The sequence below is a fragment of the Mangifera indica genome, chromosome 7 (genome assembly GCF_011075055.1).
Source record: "Mangifera indica cultivar Alphonso chromosome 7, CATAS_Mindica_2.1, whole genome shotgun sequence".
Lineage (NCBI taxonomy): Eukaryota > Viridiplantae > Streptophyta > Magnoliopsida > Sapindales > Anacardiaceae > Mangifera > Mangifera indica.
In genome coordinates this window covers 17,450,426-17,471,273 of record NC_058143.1, presented here as the reverse complement: position 1 = coordinate 17,471,273, position 20,848 = coordinate 17,450,426, and the positions used below count along the sequence as shown (strand labels likewise).

Here is a 20,848-nt window from a genome sequence, read left to right as displayed (position 1 = left end):
GAGAGAGAGAGGAGAGATAAGATATGGGTTCGCCTGAAATGAATTGATTAAAGGTATAAAAAAATGGAGGGTTATAATGTGTAGTACAATATTAGAATCTAATTTGCTGACAAAGCACACTTATTAAACAAGGATTAAGAGTTCCGAGATGTCGGCAATGGGTGGAAGATGAAGTTTTTAATAAGTCCACTGAGGGGGAGAAAAGCCTAATGACACTTTCCACTGATTTCTCATTGGAGAAAGTGTTGAAACTTGTAGGAGCTTTTCAACACCTACTCAGAGATTTTGTCCAATATATAATACTAGAATTTGGGTTTGCAGAAGCAGCATGCAAGTGCTAAGATACATGTAGAAAGTTTGGTTAATAAGTTAATACTAACTTTTGAAGAGGACAGAGAGTTTGGAGCAGAGGGAACATGATGGCCTCCATGTTTACATATCCATGCCTCACTTGCTCTTAATCATCAGTGCCTTCTAAAAGACCTCTACCTTTGTATGTATCATCAATTGTTTTTGTGCTTAATATTTTATCCATGAAAATCTCTTGAAACTCTCAACTTCTTCTTCTTCTCCTTCTTCATTTCTCTCTCTCTTTCATATGACGGACATGACACCATGTTTATGTCAGCTCCACCGCATGCAACTCATTAAAACTTTCATAAAAAAGCCTTTTACTTCAACATTTCTATTCTACCGTAAATGGCAACCCATAACATTAACTTCAAATTAACCCCACTTCCACCCACCACATATATGTTAACCAGAATCTACAAAAATACTTAATGATGGAAAATGTTGGTGTACAGAAGACTTAAAATTTACGGGAAAGTAACAGAAACAGTAATAGCAATAGTAATGACAGTAGACAGAAGTGTAAAGGGAGGGCAAGAGTGAGAGAGAAGATCAATATTGTTATTGTCACAAGTCACACAGTAGAATGATGCTTAATTGCGTGGAGCAATCGAGAGAGATATAGATTCTCATTGATTTTTTTTTCTTTTTCCTTTTATATATAAATAATATAATTATAGAAAATAGAGAGAGATGCAGTAGCTAGCTGGGTCAGCACGAGGAATGATGTGGCGTGTTAGTTGTTCAATATGCCTTCAATATCGAGATAGATTTAGGCCATGTCTGGGCTCGAGGCAAAACTTCACAGTCCCACTCATTTTCATATATGGGTTCGTGGCTTTGTGGGGGCAACTCTCACCATTATATTATTTTTATGCCTAATTTGTGTCTAAATCCTTTCCCCTTTGGTTGCTGTGGGTGGCCATCATCATCCAACCCCAGCTTAAATTATTCATAACCCATCTAGCTCTTGGACCATTTTTTAGAATGTATATCAAGTTTCATGTTAATTAAGATAGAGATGGAGATGCAGATGGATCATTAATGGATGTCGCTGTCTTTCCACTCGCAGACAATATGAAAAAAACAAACAAGATCCATTATGAACAATCAAAAGCTCCAAGATAGAGGAACCAGACCAATAGATTCATCAACATTTGTATTGTGTAGTGTTCATGATAGTGCTTTTGTGGTTTTGCCAATATTGGAAGTGTTCCTTTTTTTTTTACCCATAACCCCACCCATATTGGATCATCCTTTTTAAGATTTAACTAATCATATTAAATAAGTAAAATTCTAAAATTTAATCTTAAAATATTATTAAAGATTTAAATTTATATTTTCTTATATTAAAAATCTTTTTATTACCACTCCAACTACCAACTGGGGGGATTGGGGATACTGAGAAGTGTTAATCAAGCAGTGGAGTGGAGAAACTCAACTAGCTTCCATGTGTCGATGAGTGATGATTGGCCTAATTGAAATCCAAGAAAGATTGTGAAGCTTACAGAGACACCCACCTAATCCAGATTGTCCAAATAAAGCAAAGTCAAATGCAAGGAATGAGACTTATCATGGTGGGGCTTTGTACAAAATTCTGTACAATATTTATGCTGTGCGCATGGTACAGTAGCACTCAGCAACGCTCATTAGTGTTGTTCCAGTAGGCAAAATAAATAAAAATTGTCACATGTGTGGGAAAATGTGCGCGTGCAAGGTTGGATGGCGGCTAAAGCCACTTGGGCAAATGCAAATGTCGCCCAACAAAGGACCCAGTGGGGACTCTGTGTTTAACACAAGATAAAAAAATGGAGCCTTATCTGCCCAGAAGTTAGGGCACAGCTTGGATGATGTGTAGTTGCGTAGGGCCGGGCACGGCGGTTGTCGGGGGCACATTCAACTGATTAGTAGGGCCGATCATGGGGGGCTTTAGCCTAGGCTTCCATGATTAATTATTATTATTATTATTAGATGTAGAGTTTGGAAAGAAGAACAGAAAGATTGAAGAAGAAAAAGAGAAGATTTCTTTCTTTGTCCTTTTAAATTAACCTTGTATGAGTTAAAATTTTGGATATAGATCAAATGGGATTTTGTTTTGAAACTTTTTAAACAAGAATTGATTGAAAGATTGACTATCTACCGGTAATAAAATTATTTGTATTTACTTTGAAAACATAAATAAATATATATTAGATATATGTTATTGTATGATTAGAGAATTTTAAATTAAAAGTAAAATAACATATAATCACATGATAAATTTAAAGTTAGTACACATGATATTACTCATTTAACGTAAATTAAATACACTAATTTTATGAGAATTCGAATTACCTGTTTGCAAGAATGACACGAATTTGAATGTGAAAGATAGGGAATGTTTTTGAGTTGGTTTGGGTGGTGCATGTATTACATACGTATTGTGGTTAGAATAAGAGTTGTAAATCACCCATAAGATTATTCATAAAAATAGATAATCCGAATTATTTCTTCTCTTCTTCCCTATTAACGTTTATAATTTTTTTTTTATATTCTAATTAAACCCACCATTAATTTTCTACCATTTTCTACTCTTAATTATATATAAAAAAATATACACTTTAGACTTGATCATGTTGAAGAATTATGAGTATAATCTTGTGTATAAAGTCTTAAATAAGAGCCAACAATAGTGGGAAAACGTGATGATAATATAAGGTAGTTCAATTCAATTAGGAAACTGCCACCAAAAGCAAACCCAACCAAGCCACTAATTACTCCCATTATTTCCCGTATTTGGTTTTTTTTTTTTTTCAATTTAATCATCAATACTACTTGCTAGTTTCTTCTTTTTTTTGTATATTATTTAAATTGTAAAGAATAAATTCAACATTCAATTATAGGGCATTGGATATATTTGAAATTTAAGGCCTAAATTAACTCTAATTAAACTAGAAACTAAAACATAATTTGCTAGAGTGATCATGGAGTAAGTAATTAGTGGAGCTAAGTATAAATAGAGTTATTAATTAAAAGGCCAAAAGACTTATTTCCACCCAAGGTTTAGTGCATTGTTAAAGTGATATTTGCTACTTTTTGAAAATCTAAATACTCATCCGTTATTCAACTTTTGTTAAAATTTTCTGTTAGTTATAAAGGTAAAAACGTTATTTAACTAGTAATATTAAAAAAATAAAATTTAATTTTTTTTTTTAATTTAGCTTTGAAAACTGACTATATTACTCTAACTTCATATTTTATAGTTTTGAAAAGTGACTTCCTCCTCCCCGCCCCCCTAGTTCTAAGGTTTCATCTCTTTTAGATTTAGGGAATTCGGTCATCAACCAATATTCTCCATCGACACTCTCCTCTCACAATTCATCTCCCATCTTCGTTGGCTCTCCTTCTTTGAATTTGGTAGAATAATCTTCGTCAGTGCTCTCCTTCTCTCACTATTTTTGTCTTCTCTCATGTTTTGTCGACTCTCCACACATGTCCATTTGAACAAATGAAGAAGACTGTCAATTCAAATACGAACAAAAATGAAGGGCGATTGTAGATTCGAAGACGAACAAAGATGCACATCCAATGTCGATTTGAAGATGAACACAAGCATATGACTTCGCCTTCAATAAACGAGATTCAACCAATTCTGTCAGATAGTCTGTCATTGGGAGTGACAGAAGGTGCTAGAAAAAGAAGGTCGTTGGGCTCAGAGAAGGCAATTGGAGTATATTTTGTTGCCAGAGAATGTGTTACCTTAACAGGGGGAAAATACTTTTCAAAACTTATGTTTTATGGGAAATTATTAGTTTTTAAAATTAAAGTGAAAAATGAAATAAAATTTTATCTTTTTTAATATTATTGATTAAATGATAATTATATTATTAGATTTAATGAATTTTGTTAACTTTAACAGTTGATGAATTAGTATTTAGATTTTTAAAATTTAACGGATGAAAGTTTAACTATGGGCTAAACCTTTGGTGGGAATAAGTCTTTGAATAATACTAGATAGACAAATAATGTGCATAAATAGTGACATATTGTAATATGATAAAATAATTTTAAATTAAAAATAAAATAACATCTAATTATATAATAATAAGTCATTATTTATATATAAAATTGTGCATATAATTTTATTGGAAGTCTTTTGGCCTAATTAAAATGCCCACATTTTGAGCGGAATATACTTTACTGATGAATTCTTGAAAGACTAAACCTTCATGACCAAATGACGAAATTAAATATAAGTTTGCCCACATCTCTAACTTACAGAAAAAACCTAAAATCTTTCAACTCTAACTGTAGTTTTCTTCTAACTTAAAAGCTTGCAGTCCAAATTTTACACAAGACAAGCACAACTTCAAACAAGAAAAATTATTAAATCTATATAAAAAGATATATATAATGATTTTTTTTTTCATTTTAATTAATTGAATGGATTGTTGTATTATTAGAAATACAAGCAAGAAATCTTGATTTTGATTAGCTGAATGAATTTCAAGAAGTTTAGTGGGAACGCTAAACTTTCTAGCGGGAGACTAAATTTCAATTTAGGGGGTAAGTGCAACATTTAAAACTATAGGGGTTAGGATTTTCTAGTAGCATTTTAAGGGTATAGGTGCTAAATACAAAAGCTAATTATTCTTGTCAAGTTTAGTGATTCGGCAAAACTTTTAGCAGCACGATAAAATTTATTTTTAAAAAAACAAAAAGAAAAAATATTTTTTAAAATTTGCAATAACATCCTGGGAAATTAATTAAAATAGACAGTCAGTTTGTCGTGTAAACCTTTTTCAGTACGAATTCTTAGTTTTTACCTTTTTAAGCAAATCATATTTTTTATTCCAAAAATATACCTCTTCTAATTTCTCAGCTTTTACAATAGCTTTCACAGCATTAATCTCTTATATTTCAGACGATACGTATTAAACTTAATTTTTCTATAATGAATAATATCTATAGATGAAAAATAGATTAATTTTTTACATAATAATTGATTCTTATATACATTTATACAATTACAAAATGATGGATATAATGGACGTTTTCTCAAAACGGTACGTTTTTTTCAAACGAGTGCAAAAATGTGTGAAATGATGCGTGAAAGGGTACGGGTGCGGGTGCGGGTGCTGGTGCGTGGAAGGGTGTGGAAATTTGGAAAGAGTGCGGGAAAGGTTGCGAGTATGTAAAAGAGTGCGGCAATTTGGAAAGAGTGTGTGAAGGGGTGCGAGAACGGATGCAGGTGCGTGAAGGGGTGTGAATGCGTGAAAGGGTGCGACAATTTGGAAAGAATGCGTGAAGGGTTGTGAGAAGGGGTGCGGGTGAGTGGAAAGGTGTGACAATTTTGAAAAGAGTGTGTGAAGGGGTGCGGGTGCGTGGAAGGATGCGACAAATTTGAAAAGGGTGCGTGAAAGGGTGTAGGTGCATGAAAGGGTGTGACAAATTTGGAAATGGTGCATGAAAGGGTGTGGAAACAAGTGTGGATGCAGGAAATTGCATTTCCTGCACCCCTCTATGCACCCCTTTATATTCCCTTTATATAAATATAAAGGGGTGCGGGAAATGCAAATATATATATTATATATATTATTAATATAATATATATAATATATATATTTTTTATATTTCATGTACTCGCACCCTTTTCAAATTGTCACACCCTTTCACGTAGTTGCATCCCTTCCCGCACCCCTTTACACACTCTTTTTCAAATTGTCGCACCCGTACCCTTTCACGCACCCTTTCAACGTTGCTACATCTTTCTATGCGCTTGCACTATTTCACGCACAATTTCGCATATTTTCGCACCCGCTTGGAAAAATGCATTGTTTTGAGAAAACGTCAGATATATCCATTATTTTGTAATTGTATAAATGTATATAAGAATCAATTATTATATAAAAAATTAACCTTATTCATTACAAAAAAATTAAGTTTAATACGTATCCTCTGAAATATGAAAGATTAATCTACGAAAGCTACTGTGAAATCTATTGTAAACGTTGAGATATAAGATGAAGAATATTTTTGAAATGAAAAATATGATTTGCTTAAAAAGGTAAAAGCTAAGAATTATTACCCAAAAAGGTTTACGCGGCAAACTGGCTGCTTATTTTAATTAATTTCCCTAATATCCTACACCAAAAAATAGTACTACCTCCACCTCTAGATTAAACTTACTAACTCCACAATTTAAATAAATAAACAATAAAACTCTTTAGCTTATTTAGCTATCAATATACCTTCATATTTTAAGTTGGTCATAAACATCAAACTTTCTAGCATGAAATCTCAGGTCTTGGGCTTAGTTTATAGTACTTACACATGTACGCCTGATTCATGCATTCTAGCAATAAATGACAAATATTTATAAAAACCCTAGTTTTTTTTTTTTTCAATACCTCATTCCTTCGAAGTTTAACATTCCTGTTAAGCTTTCTTTACAACCAAAATAAACAAACAAAAAAAGTGACCAAAGGACATGAAATGAAATAAAACGACAAGCACAATAAAGGTTTGGTTTAGAACCAAGTGATTAGAGCAAACAACGATATGTCATCATGTGATTGACTTTTATTTTATCTTTAATTTTTATCTATTCAATCATCTAATAACATGTCATTGTTTGTGTACGTAACACTATTCTAAATATATAAGAGTATTTTTATCAATTTGTCTTCTATTGGTCATTAACATTTAATCCTTCAAGAGCTGGTCATTTACTACAACCCCTCAAAATATGGTCATTTGATTAATAAATATAAAAGTATACTGTACAAGTAAACATAAAGGCATGCAAGAAGACAAAAAGGGTTTGGTTTAGAACCAAGTGATTATAGCATAAACTTTTATCAAACTCATGAAAAGTAGCAACAGTTTTGAAAGTCCATTGTGTTTGAAATTGAATTAACTAGTAAAATGGTGATAATTAGGGGCAATTGTATAAAAAAGGAAAAAAAAAAAAAAAGATAGAGAAATGGATGATAATGCCTCCTACATGAAATTGCATGGAGAATAAAAATGATGTACCTTGCTTTAGATTTCACGTACGGGACCTCCCTAGTTCAAAAATATTCTCATTGTTTATCTGCCACGCCTGATTCCTTTTGTTTTTCTGTTTTGTATTTTGCAAACTTGCATAATTATTATTATTATTATTATTATTATTTTCATTTTCATCCTATAATACTGATGATATTTGGGCACGTCTACCCTTTTCTTAATTAAGACTTGCCCTCTTTGCCATCGACAAACTTGTCCCTATTAACCCACTTCTCCATTTCTCTTTATCTCATTACATCCTTCACTTTCCACCATTTTCTTCTGTTCTTTAATTAACTTAACATCAAATCCTTTCACTGTTTCATCATAATCGTTTAAGTTTTCATATCTTACACAAGCTGATGATATGTTGTTGTCATGCATCGGCAGACATTTAGTCTTTAGTTTATGATTATGTTTTGTGTTTAGAATTTAACTTTGATGCCAGGGAAATGACTTGGACATTAATATGCTGAATATATTTTATACATTTGACCTAATGCCCTAGTCCAAATTATTTTGAACCAACCATATGATGAGATAGTCTTAATTATTAATCTTAATTACCGGCTACTGTTTGCCCTAATTTTTTGATGAAAAAGAATCCTAAAAGTTTCTCAATGATTTGATGATCCCATACTAATTCCCAGTTTGTTGGCTAATCACATTAATTTGACTGAGTTTAACTGGTTAAACATGTTTTTTATTAATAACCCTGTTGGTAAAAAGAATTGCATAATCCATTATATTGTCAAAACCAGTAGTGATGAGTTACGGGTAAAATGGAAGATAGGAAGAGTTTGGCAGCTATGGAGAAAGAAGAAAATTGAATGGAAGCATGCGCGTGAGCATAAAATCGGATTGCTGTTGTCTGTTCTTGTCTGATGAAAGATAGATTTTGAGATTTCTCCCAATCTCAATCTCAAATCTTTTACGCACAAAGAAAATAAAAATAGAAAATACAGAAAAAAATGGTAACATATACCATCATCTTATTCACTTCATTATGCCTGCAATCATGATTCTTGGTTGCCTCACCCGCATGCCTCCCTCTTGCTCTCTCCCACCCCACTCTCTCTCACCGATCACCCACCTATAAATACCATTTAACCTGCCATTTCTCTCTCACCTTCCACTTTCTCACGCCACCTCACAAACATACATTAGCACTTCGACTGCTTACTTTCACTTGGACATTTCACTGTCACTTTACATTTCTTTCGAGTCTCTGATCATCTTCTCTTGATTTCTATGGCTATTTCTGGGTTTGAGGGTTTTGAGAAGCGCCTGGAGATTCATTTCTTTGGTGATGACCCTGTTGAAATTGATATGGGCCTTCGCCTGCTTGATTTCGAGTCTATTCAGGAAGTTCTTGATGCTGTGCAATGCACTGTGGTTTCTGCAGTTGGAAACCAATATTTTGATGCCTACGTGTTATCGGAATCGAGCCTTTTTGTTTACCCCACAAAGGTTATCATAAAGACCTGTGGGACAACTCAGCTCCTCAAATCCATCCGTCCATTGATGAATTATGCTCAGGATTTAGGCCTCAATTTATGCGCCTGTAGGTACACTAGGGGCAGCTTCATCTTCCCCAAAGCTCAACCTTTTCCTCACACCAGCTTTAAGGAAGAAGTCATTTACTTGGAAGAGAATCTGCCCATCAACCTTTGTTATCGAAAAGCCTCCGTTATGCCCTCCAAAATGCCATCTCATTCCTGGCATGTTTTCACCGCCAGTGACCAAACCCATCTCGTTGCAGACACCATGCCGGCTGAAATTACATTCACCATGGAGATATGCATGACTGAGCTCGACCGCGTACTCGCTCGGAAATTTTTCAGGCGAGCAAATGACGGCAAAAACGGCGACACTGCTGGCAAAGAAATGACTGAACTCACCGGCATCGACGACATCAATCCAAACGCCATTATCTGCGATTTCGCATTCGACCCATGTGGCTACTCAATGAATGGCATTGACGGTGATCGTTACTCCACCATCCACGTCACGCCGGAGGACGGTTACAGCTACGCCAGCTTCGAATGCGTGGGGTCCATTTTCGACGACCATGACGACATCACGAAGATGTTGAAAAAAGTGGTACAAATTTTCAAGCCTGCTACTTTTTCAGTCTCAACAACCTGCAGTAGCCATGAGATGTGGGCACATGTAGCACGTGCGATAGAGCCACTGGGTTGGAAATGCCGGAGTTGCGTAATGGACGAGTTTCCGGCGGCGGGAAGTGTGGTGTTTCAAGCGTTCACGGTGGCTCGCCGGAAGTAGTAGATAAGAAGAGATAAATATATTGTGGGGGGTGGGGGAGGGGGGATAGGATTAGGGTTTAAATTAATCAATTAGAATTGGGAAATTTTTAGGGGCTCGGGTGATGATGTGGCGAGACGTGATTGGCTGAAAAGGGTGATGAATGTGAGGTTGACTTGCGTAGAAAGATAAAAACTAAAAGTGGAAGTAGAAAAAGGGAAAGAGGGAAATTGGGATCACCATGATAATGCACCCCACTTAGGCTTGTCACGCCTAAGATTTTTGAGCTTATTTGTGTAGTGGTGGGGAGATTATTTAAAAACCAAAAAAAAAAAAAAAAAGTGCCGATGTTTTGAGGTTTATATATCTACTTTCTTTTCTTTTTAATTTCCTTTTATATATCAATATTTGCTCCTAATCTCTCTTGTTTAATGTCCCTCTCCTCACTTTTTCTCTCTTATTATGGTTTTAGTATGTTTCATTCGCATTTCTCTTCTTCTTCGTCTTTCTCTTCTACTAAGTTCACAATTATTATTTGGGTTAGATTTGAATGAAGTTAAGTTTAAGTTCATTGAATTTCTTTTAAAATTATTTGAGTTCGACTTAATTAAAAGAAATTGAGTTTAAGTTCAAATTAAATAAAGTTTTGAGCTTGATTCAATATTATAGTCAAATTGTTTAGATACATATTAATTAAAGCGATATTATTTTAGTTTATTTATATCGAATTTTTTCAAACTGATGAGTTTTATAAACTAAACACTCTTCATATTCGAGTTTGAAAATATTTCACTATTAAACTTGAGTTTATTTGAATTGAGTTTGATCAAATCGAACTTATTTTTAAATTCGAACAAACTTAGATTTTAATTCTAATTTTTGCATGGGAAAGGGTGTAGGGTGCAAAAATGAAAAAGTAAAATATTCTTTCTAAACTATGATTATGAATCTGATGTGGGAGTTGCCCAGCCTTTTATAGTTGTTTGTCGTGCTGTCACATTTTAAATAAATATTATATAATGTCATCTATTTTGAATACTGTAATTGGTCTACGTCTATGCCACCATACTGACTGGCTTTGTCAATGCCAATACATTTTTGTTTTTAAAATATTGAATTTTTTATCCTAAAATGAGTTCACATATATATTTGTATCATATTTTTTATAATTTAAATATTTTTATTATTTTATGTGTTAAAATATCTAAATTATCCTTATCTTCAACCTTATAAAGATTCAGGTTTATATTGTTATTATTGTAAAATATAATTTTTTATTATTTAATAATGTGATTTTATATTGTTATATTGTTTAATGTTATGATTTTATGATATTATATTATTTAATGTTGTTATAATATAGTTAGAATATTGATGGTTAAGAGTGAGAATGAGTTTACGGAGATTTAAGTCTGGATAAAAACACATGGAGAACAGGTTAACGTTAATGCTAAGGATGTACTAAAAATTGATTCGATCCCATGCAAATAATACCTTGTATGTTACGAATAACGTATACTAAAAATTGATTCAAACTCATGCAAATACGCTACATTTTCTTCAGTCCAACTATATTCATAATTAAATAATAAAAAACGACATTCAAATATATCAAATTAAATATATAAATCTAAAACAAAACTTTTTTAATTTTCAAAAACCTTCCAACCTTAAATAACTGTATTTATCATAAAATTTCTACAAGATATTATTTGTGAAGAGGGAGTTGGTCATTAGGGGTCTACATACCCCTTTGACTTTAAAAAGTTTTAACTATAGTATATGCAAAATATTAATAAAACCCTTGTAATTTTATATTAATTATACTATATTTCAACATTTTGTCATTAACTCCGTATTCAACCTTTTTAAGTTTTATTTCTGATTCCGTTACTTTTTTTTTATTTATCTTTAAAGCGGAAAAGTGATTTATCAGATGTAGTTAGATTTTGATCGACAACAGTTGGGGATGCTGAGATGAACTTTTGAAGATGGAAGAGAAGGATTGAAAATTCAATTTATATATGTGAGAGAAAATAATAGAACAATTGATTCAACAAAGGATATGTGCAATGCATTAATCTTTCAAAGAATAGCCACACTGGGCCAGTACCTGAATTTCCAGCAAACTTATACAAGCGCATATTCCTTTGGTTGAGCCTAGTAGATGACAAACCCTGGGTCTAAATTATGGGCTGCATTTTAGAATAAGTTGGGCTTCTGCAAGGTCCAACTGGCCCATACTATCTATTTTTTCCGTACTAAAATTTGTTGTTAATATAATAATAATTTAAACAGGTAAAAAAAAGATTGTATATATAAAATAATATAAATTTAAAATTTTTTAATAATATATTTAGATCAAATTTTTTATTTAGCTAATTTAATAGTTATGAGATTAGTTATTAAATTCAAAATTTATTCTGTTTAATATAATTAATTTGATTTTTAAAAAAAAATTTGATGCGATGAAATTCCTTCGTAAAAAACAAAAAAAAAGGTGGGCTGGTGAGCTTTTTACTTTACCTACCCATTTGCATTTCTAATTTTAAATTCCAAGCCAGAGTGACATAACGTGTCAAACTAAATGTTATATATTTAATTGGTCAAAGAACTATTTCCCACCCAAAGTATACGCTAATCTTTGTTTCTTCCTATTAACTTTAAAAATACCATTTATCCACCCGTGATCAGTTAAAATTAACGGTTTCAAGGATAAAATCATCATTTTATTTGTATTATTAAAAATAAACTTAAATTTGATTTTATTTTCCCCCATAAACCCTAAAAACTAATAATTTTCTCTAACCCAAGTTTTAAAAAACTATATTTTCCCTCCTAGGGTTTTCAATTTTCTGAGTTTGTTTTCCGGTGTCGTTTCTTCCTCTCCGGTGACCTCCAAGCTACTCCTCTTTCTCTACGGTGTGGCCTCCTTTCGACGGTTGTCCTAGAAACTGTCGTCGACGAAGACGACTTATCTTCGTCGAGACGAAGACCTAGTCTTCATCTCTAGACAAAGACGATTCATCTTCGTCTCGACGAAGACGACTCAACGACCGTGTCTAGTATAATCGCCAGAAGGAGGCCGCACTGGAGAGGAAGAGGAGTCGCTTGGAGGTCACAGGAGAGAAAGAAACGATGCCGAAAAACTAACTCTAGAAAATTGAAAACCCTAAGGGGGAAAATGCTGTTTTTTAAAAGTTGGGTTGGAAAAAATTGTTAGTTTTAAAATTTTAGGGGGGGAAATGAGATAAATTTTTTAGGGGCTAGGGTTCCGTTAAATTTAATAGCCCATGGATGGGTAAATGGTATTTTCAATGTTAATGGGGGAAACTTGACAAAAGCGCATACTTTGGGTGGGACATAGTCATTTGGCCTATTTAATTTGTGTCCATGGTCTTTAAATTGCTTGTTTCGCTTTCACTGTGCTTTCAATTTTTGAATATTTGGACTGGGCTTGGCGTATAAGAAGAAAATGAAGAGGGAAATAGAAGCGTTGTTTAGGGGTAAAATTGCCATTATGCTAGCTTCATGACTAACGTGGAAAGGGGATAGAATTTAAAGAATGGTTACTTTTATGAAGACCCTTAAGACTCAGTCAATAACTATACTTTTCCACACTTATATTATAATAAGATGTAGATTCTTTCTTAAAGAGACACAGTTTTGGTCCCGATCATAAAAAAAAACATTTTGGCAACACACCTGTTTAGGTTGAAGTCAAGCAATTCTATGTATATTTAAATAAGGGTAAATATAAATCGAATTGAGTTTAAATATCTTTTGAGTCAAGTTCAATTTGAATAAAAACTTAACTCAAGTTCATTTAGCTAACATTAAGGATGGTTCGAGTTCAGTTTAAATTTGATTCGAGTTTTACTTGAATTTATTAAATTTATGGTTTAAATATACAACTCAGATTTATAGTTTGAATTTGTGACTTATTAATAAAACGGTATTATTTAACAATTGCTTAACTTAATTTAAATCGAATCACAAGCGAAATTCGAATCAAATCAAATAATTTATCTAACTTGTGAGCCAAATCAAATTAAATTCTTTTGTTATACCATAACATCACTTATCCATTTTATCATTCGCATCGATCAAATAAAAAATTGGTCAGGCCAACCCATTGATCAAGTCAAGGCTAGATATGAAAATCATGTTCAACAAGGCAAATTTAATTCCCTTGGTTTCTATCTAAATCGTGATCACAAATAAAGAATTAAGGTAGAAAATAGTATATATTATTATAAAATATCACCTAAAATACAAAATATAAGATTTGTTATTATTTTATTCATAAAGTAAAATTGTAAATTATGAAATAAATAGCTCAATTATTTTTTTTTCATTTTAAGTGATATTTATAAATTTATGGGAATTTTTAATTACTATTAGGGTTTAATAAAGGTTAATGACTACTTTCCACTCATAGTTGATCAAAATTTCATCATTTAAATTTGAAAAAATTATTTTCTTTATGGATATGATAAATTTATTAAAAATATGTTAGATTTTTTAATTGTATTATTGAATAGATTTAAAAAAAAAAATCGTCGAGCCATATAATATTTTATAGTCAAATTTTTATTAAATAATTTTTGTACTCTTAATTTTTAATTTTATATTTGAGGGTGAATTATAATTTTTAAAAATATTATGAATGTTAATAAAATTTTATAAGATTTTAGAGAGATTTTTGAAAACTTTAAAATTATAATAAACCTTTCAGTAGTTTTTAAAATAATAATTATATCATCTAATAATTAAATATCAAATTATGAATGTAAATATTGTATTACAAATTATTAGAGAAAATTATCTTTGAAACATATGTGGGTGAATATGTAAATTTAAAAATAAGATATGGGAAAATATTCATATGCCTTATTAAGTTTTATAAATTAACTTCTACCCCCTTATAATATTGTTTACAATTCAATCTAACAACGATATTATTATAATATTTCAAACTTCAATGATAAAATAATAGTTAATTACACTTTTATAATAGAGTAATATTATATATATCTACTTTAAATGTGTAAATCGATACATATTTGTATATGTTATTATGTAATTATGTATTATTTAAATATTAGTTTAAAATCATCTAATAATATAATAATATATATTAAATATATATTTATTTATGTATTCATAATAGATATTTATAGATATAGTATTATTGTATGTTATAATATTTGAATGATTGATTTGGATAGAAAATAACTTTTTCAAACTTAAAGGATGATAATTGTCTTTTTATAATACCATAGGTGGGAAATTTTAATTTGGCCAAACCGATGAATGGGGCAACGGCATCTGTTTAAGAGACAATTATTCCTTCTGGTTTGAATTGGGGACTTCTTCTGTAGGGAAAATGAAATGAAAATTAATTTTTGGAAAAGGACCATCCAATTGTATCAAATTTCTGTGAGAAAAGAAGAGGAGAGTGGTCTTCTCCTCTCTTCCATCTTCGTCTGATTAGTAGTAGATGATGAGTAAAGAAGCGGGGCTCGGGGTTTATGCTTGTCCACTTGCTACGAATATAAATTTTTAATCAAAATTTGACAAATCTGCTCACACGTTCTACTTTACTGTGCCCTGTGCGCGTTTTCTTGGGACATGAGCCTTTGTTTTTGTGCAGAGACAGACCTACACACGAGCCTTTGTTCTTGGGACAAGTTCTTACATACATGCACGCACATCGAGTCCTCTCTTGAAACCAACCCCTGTTGTTGTTTATAGGGTTTTCTTTTCCTTCAAACTTTTCTGCTCGTGTTTTCTCTTTTGAGCCTTGATCTTGTGCCCTGAAAAGCTACCATTTTTCTTTGAAAATCCCACAACGCGTTCTCTTTCTTTTGCTGTGGGCAGCAAAAGGGTACAAAGGGAAAAATTAAAGAAACCAGGAAGAAGCTGTTTCACGATCAGACCAAAATGTCCCAATTTTTGCTTCAATCTGAGGCTTGTTTTGGGACCTTTAACACTCTTCTAATCTTTGCTTTTTAATTGGGTTGCTTCTGTTCTTTCTGAAATTCGTTTCTTGGGCTGGAATCCAGTTGAGTCTGAGTCTAATCATTCAAGAAACCGTATTCCCTCGAAGCATAGAATTTCATTTTGCTTATTCCAGGTTCATTTTTATTATGGACTGTAGACAAGATTACCGTCTTCACAGCTACAAATTTGAAATCAAAGGTTACCCATTTAGCCGTTTTCATCAAGAATTTCTCATCTTCATGTTCCATGTGGTTCTAATCATTTTTAGTTTCTCTTAAGACCTTAGTCAAATTCTTGTTCCGCTCATTTGTTTCTCTGTTATATTTTCCGATTTCATTTACCAAAAAAATGGGTTGTGTTCATGGAAAGTGTTGTAGTCGATACCCGTCATCATCAGACGGTGATCATCGTCCTGAAGTGAGTCCGAACAGTTTCCATAACAAGCACTTGATTACACGAAGAACTCTAGAGTCTGCTCCTGTTCCCTTACATAACTACAAATTAGAGTACTCTTTCTTGACACAACGTGGGCACTATCCGGACTCGCCTGATAAGGAAAACCAAGACAGTTTCTGCATCAAAACCCAAGTTCAAGGTAACCCAAATGTTCATTTCTTTGGTGTATTTGATGGGCATGGTCAATTTGGCACTCAGTGTTCAAATTTTGTTCAGCAAAAATTGATTGAGGTATTGGAAAATGAACCCTTGTTGTTGGATGATCCTGTTAGAGCTTATAATGCAGCATTTCAAACGGTAAATAATGAGTTACATATGAGTGAAATTGATGATACAATGAGTGGTACGACCGCGATTACCGTTCTTCTTATTGGAGATAAAATATATGTTGCTAATGTGGGTGATTCGAGGGCAGTAATTGCCGTCAAAGATGGGAATAAAATTGTTGCTGAGAGCTTGTCTCATGATCAAACGCCATTTAGGAAAGATGAGTGTGAGAGGGTGAAGCTTTCTGGGGCAAGGGTTCTGAGTGTTGATCAGGTGGAAGGGCTTAAGGACCCAAATATTCAGACATGGAGTGATGAAGAGAGCCATGGGGGTGATCCTCCCAGGTTGTGGGTTCAGAATGGGATATATCCGGGGACGGCATTTACTAGAAGTGTTGGTGATAGTATTGCTGAGAAGATTGGTGTAGTTGCAGTTCCTGAGGTTGCGGTGGTTCAGCTTACTTCCAATCATTCATTTTTTGTAGTTGCCAGTGATGGAATATTTGAGTTCCTTTCGAGCCAAGCTGTTGTCGATATGGTATGATACTTAATATCTAAGTAGACTAAAGATATTCATGTATGTCTTGTTTAATTGGTTTACTTTATTGCTATTCATTTAAGCATGATTGAATTATTGTCACTATGGTGAAACTTTGAATTTGTTGAGGATTGTATTGTTGGCAAGTATACAAGAGTACTGTACTTGAAGGAATTCGAAATTTAAACTTTCCAGTTGTAGTTTTGTTCCTGTTTTATTGCTTACTATTTTGGTGGAAATTAGTTGGTTGTTTCTTGGTTTAGCTTTTAGGAGATTGTTTTCTTATTTTGTTTTTCAAGCTATATAATGTATGTACTCTAAATTGAATATACAAGAGTCCTGTACCAAACCTTTGGTTAAAGTCGGGTTTTGAGTCAAATGTGAGCAAGTTGGGAATGATTGATATACAAGAATCCCATAATTTAGGGAGTTTGACAGTCAAAGTTTTTATTGTTTGCTATTTCAGTGAAAATTAGTTGGTTGTTTCCTGGTTTAGTTCTTAGGAGATTGATTTCCTATTTTGTTTTTCAAACTATATATTGTACCAACCGTAAATTGAATAGAACAACTCAGAGGAATTAGTTTCAACACCCTCTGATTTCATATATTTTCTTCTATGAAACATGGTGCTCTACTAAAAACTTGCCAGGTGCCTTTATATAGTTGGTGAAGTTATAAATTGACTTCATAACACTCTATGAATGGTTTGGCTTGTATTTTTGTTGTTAATGTTTTCTTAAGCCATATTTTTCTTTTATGTCAATATTAGCACTCAAACAATAAGAATGCATATTTGTTGACAGCTTGTGTGATTAAAAATTTAAAATCATATGAAAAAAGAGAGAGAGAAAAAGGATATGATGAGATTGCAATTGATATATTTGGTACGCTCAGAAGTGTTAGTGTTTTTTTTCCTTAATAAAAAAACTTCAAGAGTTGTTAATGTCTGTCTTGTGGGTATATTGATCCTTCTTCCTTGCTGTCATAAGTCTATTCTGCAAATGGATGGTTTTGGATCCTGCATTGCTCATTCCAATAACAGAGATTAAGCCGCTATGAAACTATGCATATAATTATGTTCATTTAGTTCATTGACTGGTGTATGCACAGGTGAATATTAGGGGGTATTAGATGCTCAAGGTAGATGGAAACATTTGAGGGCATTTGAGAGATTGGAGATATAAGCAGAAATTCGTTAAATCTCTGTAATTTTGGTTTTTTTTTTTTTTGGTGACTGTTATAGCCCAATTTCATACATAGTGTCGTACTGATTTTCAGTGGCATTTGAGAGTTTGGAGACATTAGCAGAAGTTGATAAATCTGTGTAATTTCATTTATTATTATTATTATTGTTATGTTTTAAATTTTTTATTTCTTTTATACCCCAATCTCACACATAGCATTAAACTGACTTACTTGCTGTGAAGTTCAAAATCGATAATTTGTTTTCTTATAGTAGTTGCTGAAGTGATGAATTTCTTTGGAAAGTTGGTATACTGCTAAGACGAGAGAATAGATGCACAAGTGTGAAGTCCTCCCTTGGTAGCCTCATGTAGTGCCAACTAAAATTTTCTAAGGAACCTTTTCCAAGTTATGGATTCTAGTTAATTCATTACTAAAAAACATATTTCAACTTTCTAAAAAAATTCTGTACATACCCTTTTTAATAAGGAATCAGAGTATATGGGAACATAGTATTACCTCAGATGTTTTTGTTTATTTTATATCAATGCATGTTTTGGATACTTGTATGTTTCTTTGGGTATATCAGGCCTAACCTAGATACAGTAATGTCTATTCCCACTGCTGTTTGCAGAATACATTGACCTTGGCATTTAATTGGATAAGGGTTCCATGGGCCAGCCTATTTGTATTCAGTTTGATTCATATTTGGAATTTCCTTTAAATACTAGACTGGAATCAACATCTTCAATAATTTCTGACATCAGATATGGGATTTTCTTCATTCCACTAGGTTCTTCCTGGTTGCCAGCTTTATGCATAATATTTTCTTTTATTTTTTTATTTCTTGATGAATTATTGAATCGTTATGTCCACTGTATCCAAATCTCAGTTTTTTCTTTTTCACTCTGAATATGGCATTACTCTTCACCCTGCTGTTTTTTCCCTAACAATTTTTCTTCTTTGTGCAGGCAGCAAATTATACGGATCCTCGGGATGCTTGTTCTGCAATAGCTGGAGAATCATACAAACTGTGGCTGGAGCATGAAAATCGAACTGATGATATCACAATTATCATTGTCAACATTAAAGACTTTTTTAATGTATGCATGATGTAAAATTTCGTTTGCCTACTTATTTTCTACATGTTTTTTGAGTTCTTACCATAGGCTGAATCTTTTACTCTGATTCATTAGTAATGAAACATGTAGCGATTCCTAGGATCTGCATTTTGTCAACTTCCACTTTTGAGAACTATTTTTCAAATTGAGCTTATTTAAATACCTAGTTTAGAGCCATAGATAAGTATAACCTATGGATGTGAATGCTTGGTGTCTTTCAGCTAGGAAACTTTTGAGGAGAACTAAGAAAGTCATAATTATGGCAATTATAGGAAACAAGAATTCATTTGAACTGTGTCTCATTTTCCTTTGCTCGTGCAACTTTGTAAGTTGTGAATTTGAGGCATGACTCAATAATATTTACTTTCATTCCATTGATTGGTGTGTAATTTCCAATATTTCTTTATATTGCTACAGCCAGGTGCTGCTTCTGCTGACACAAGCGGATACAATCTTAGGCCTTTACTTCTGAAAAATGGAAAGGGAGGTTCTGACATGGCGACTCCTTCAGGGTCAGAACTTTTTCGTTCAGTAAGAAGTGATTTGTCAGACCTTCAGCAAACTGTTTCAATTACTCAAAATCAAGCTAGTACTGGTTCATCTCTGACTCGTCGGAAGCCTGTAGAATTGGTATTTGTCTTATGCTTGCTTTTTTAACCATAATTTTATCTCTGCTGAAGCAGCTAAGAAAATTTTTTCCTTCGAATTCATTGCAGTGATCCGGATCGAAGGCTTTTAGAAGCTACCTTGGATACTGTGTTTAATTTTATCAAGTGGTACCTATCTATGCTTTTTTATTGACATGGTTTTTAAAAGACAATAGGCTGGAAGTGTCTGCAGAAGGGATACATGCTTATCTTTTAGAATAGTTGCCCAAAATTGTGATTCAGTAAAAATCTAATCAATGTTAACTAATGCTGTATATTTTGTTTGGTATCAGGATGTCGGCTTCAGGCAGCAGAAGCCATTTGTTCTGCATATCTTCTTCACTGATTCCAGGCCAGGATATCTTAGTGATGTTATTGAAAAACTGTTATTAACCAGTAACCACACAACATGCTACTGGGAGAACAAAATGCTCTCCTTATAGCTGTAACCTGCTGATTGAGAGGTAGAGAGGAAGGAAATGAAAAGATTTGAAGAGGCTTTTGGCAGATTGAACAGTTGGTAGTTGATGATCGAGGAAATGTGAATTTGAAGATATGTTTTCATTATGGCTGTAAAGTTGCTCGGGATGTTAGCTTTAAAGTTCAATTATATGTAAACCCCACTTATGATCATCTCACCAATACGAACATCGAATGAGGGATGTAACTTCCAGAGGTATATGATTGATAACACCATTTCCTTGGCAATGGCGTATTTAATATTCATGTGATGCTGAACCAGTTTGTATGATGTCAGCTTGCTCGATGTCCGAGGTTAAAGATTTGCAATAAAATTATATATATAAATAATAAGTATAAATTTGTACATAAACAATGATATATTATTATGTTTATGCATATAATATTGAGGTCTGCGATGATGAGATTAAATGCAGCATTTCCTCCGCCAGTACTAAGCATTTCAAGCAACAGTGCAAACACTTTCTCGACACTTGGATCATCAGAATTCTCGTAATATGTATAACC

At 32.8% G+C, this 20,848-nt stretch overlaps 2 protein-coding genes across 3 annotated transcripts; both read left to right on the top strand.

The window, feature by feature from the left end:
- Positions 1–8,300: 8,300 nt before the first annotated feature.
- LOC123220591 (S-adenosylmethionine decarboxylase proenzyme 4) lies at positions 8,301–10,011 on the top strand. The gene has a single exon (XM_044642854.1). It carries the CDS (start codon positions 8,632–8,634, stop codon positions 9,664–9,666), a length of 1,035 nt encoding a protein of 344 aa, XP_044498789.1. The 5' UTR covers positions 8,301–8,631; the 3' UTR covers positions 9,667–10,011.
- Positions 10,012–15,038: 5,027 nt separating this feature from the next.
- LOC123220095 (probable protein phosphatase 2C 35) lies at positions 15,039–20,569 on the top strand. Of its 2 annotated transcripts, XR_006502980.1 has the most exons (5): positions 15,041–16,911; positions 19,065–19,196; positions 19,632–19,844; positions 19,931–19,990; positions 20,155–20,569. XR_006502980.1 is itself a non-coding variant. In XM_044642110.1 (4 exons), exons 1-4 carry the CDS (start codon positions 16,000–16,002, stop codon positions 20,302–20,304), a joined length of 1,407 nt encoding a protein of 468 aa, XP_044498045.1. In that variant the 5' UTR covers positions 15,039–15,999; the 3' UTR covers positions 20,305–20,569. The 2 variants fall into 2 exon arrangements, 1 of the variants encoding a protein (XP_044498045.1); XM_044642110.1 differs by lacking the exon at positions 19,931–19,990 and having other exon boundaries at positions 15,039–16,911.
- The last annotated feature ends 279 nt before the right edge of the window (positions 20,570–20,848 follow it).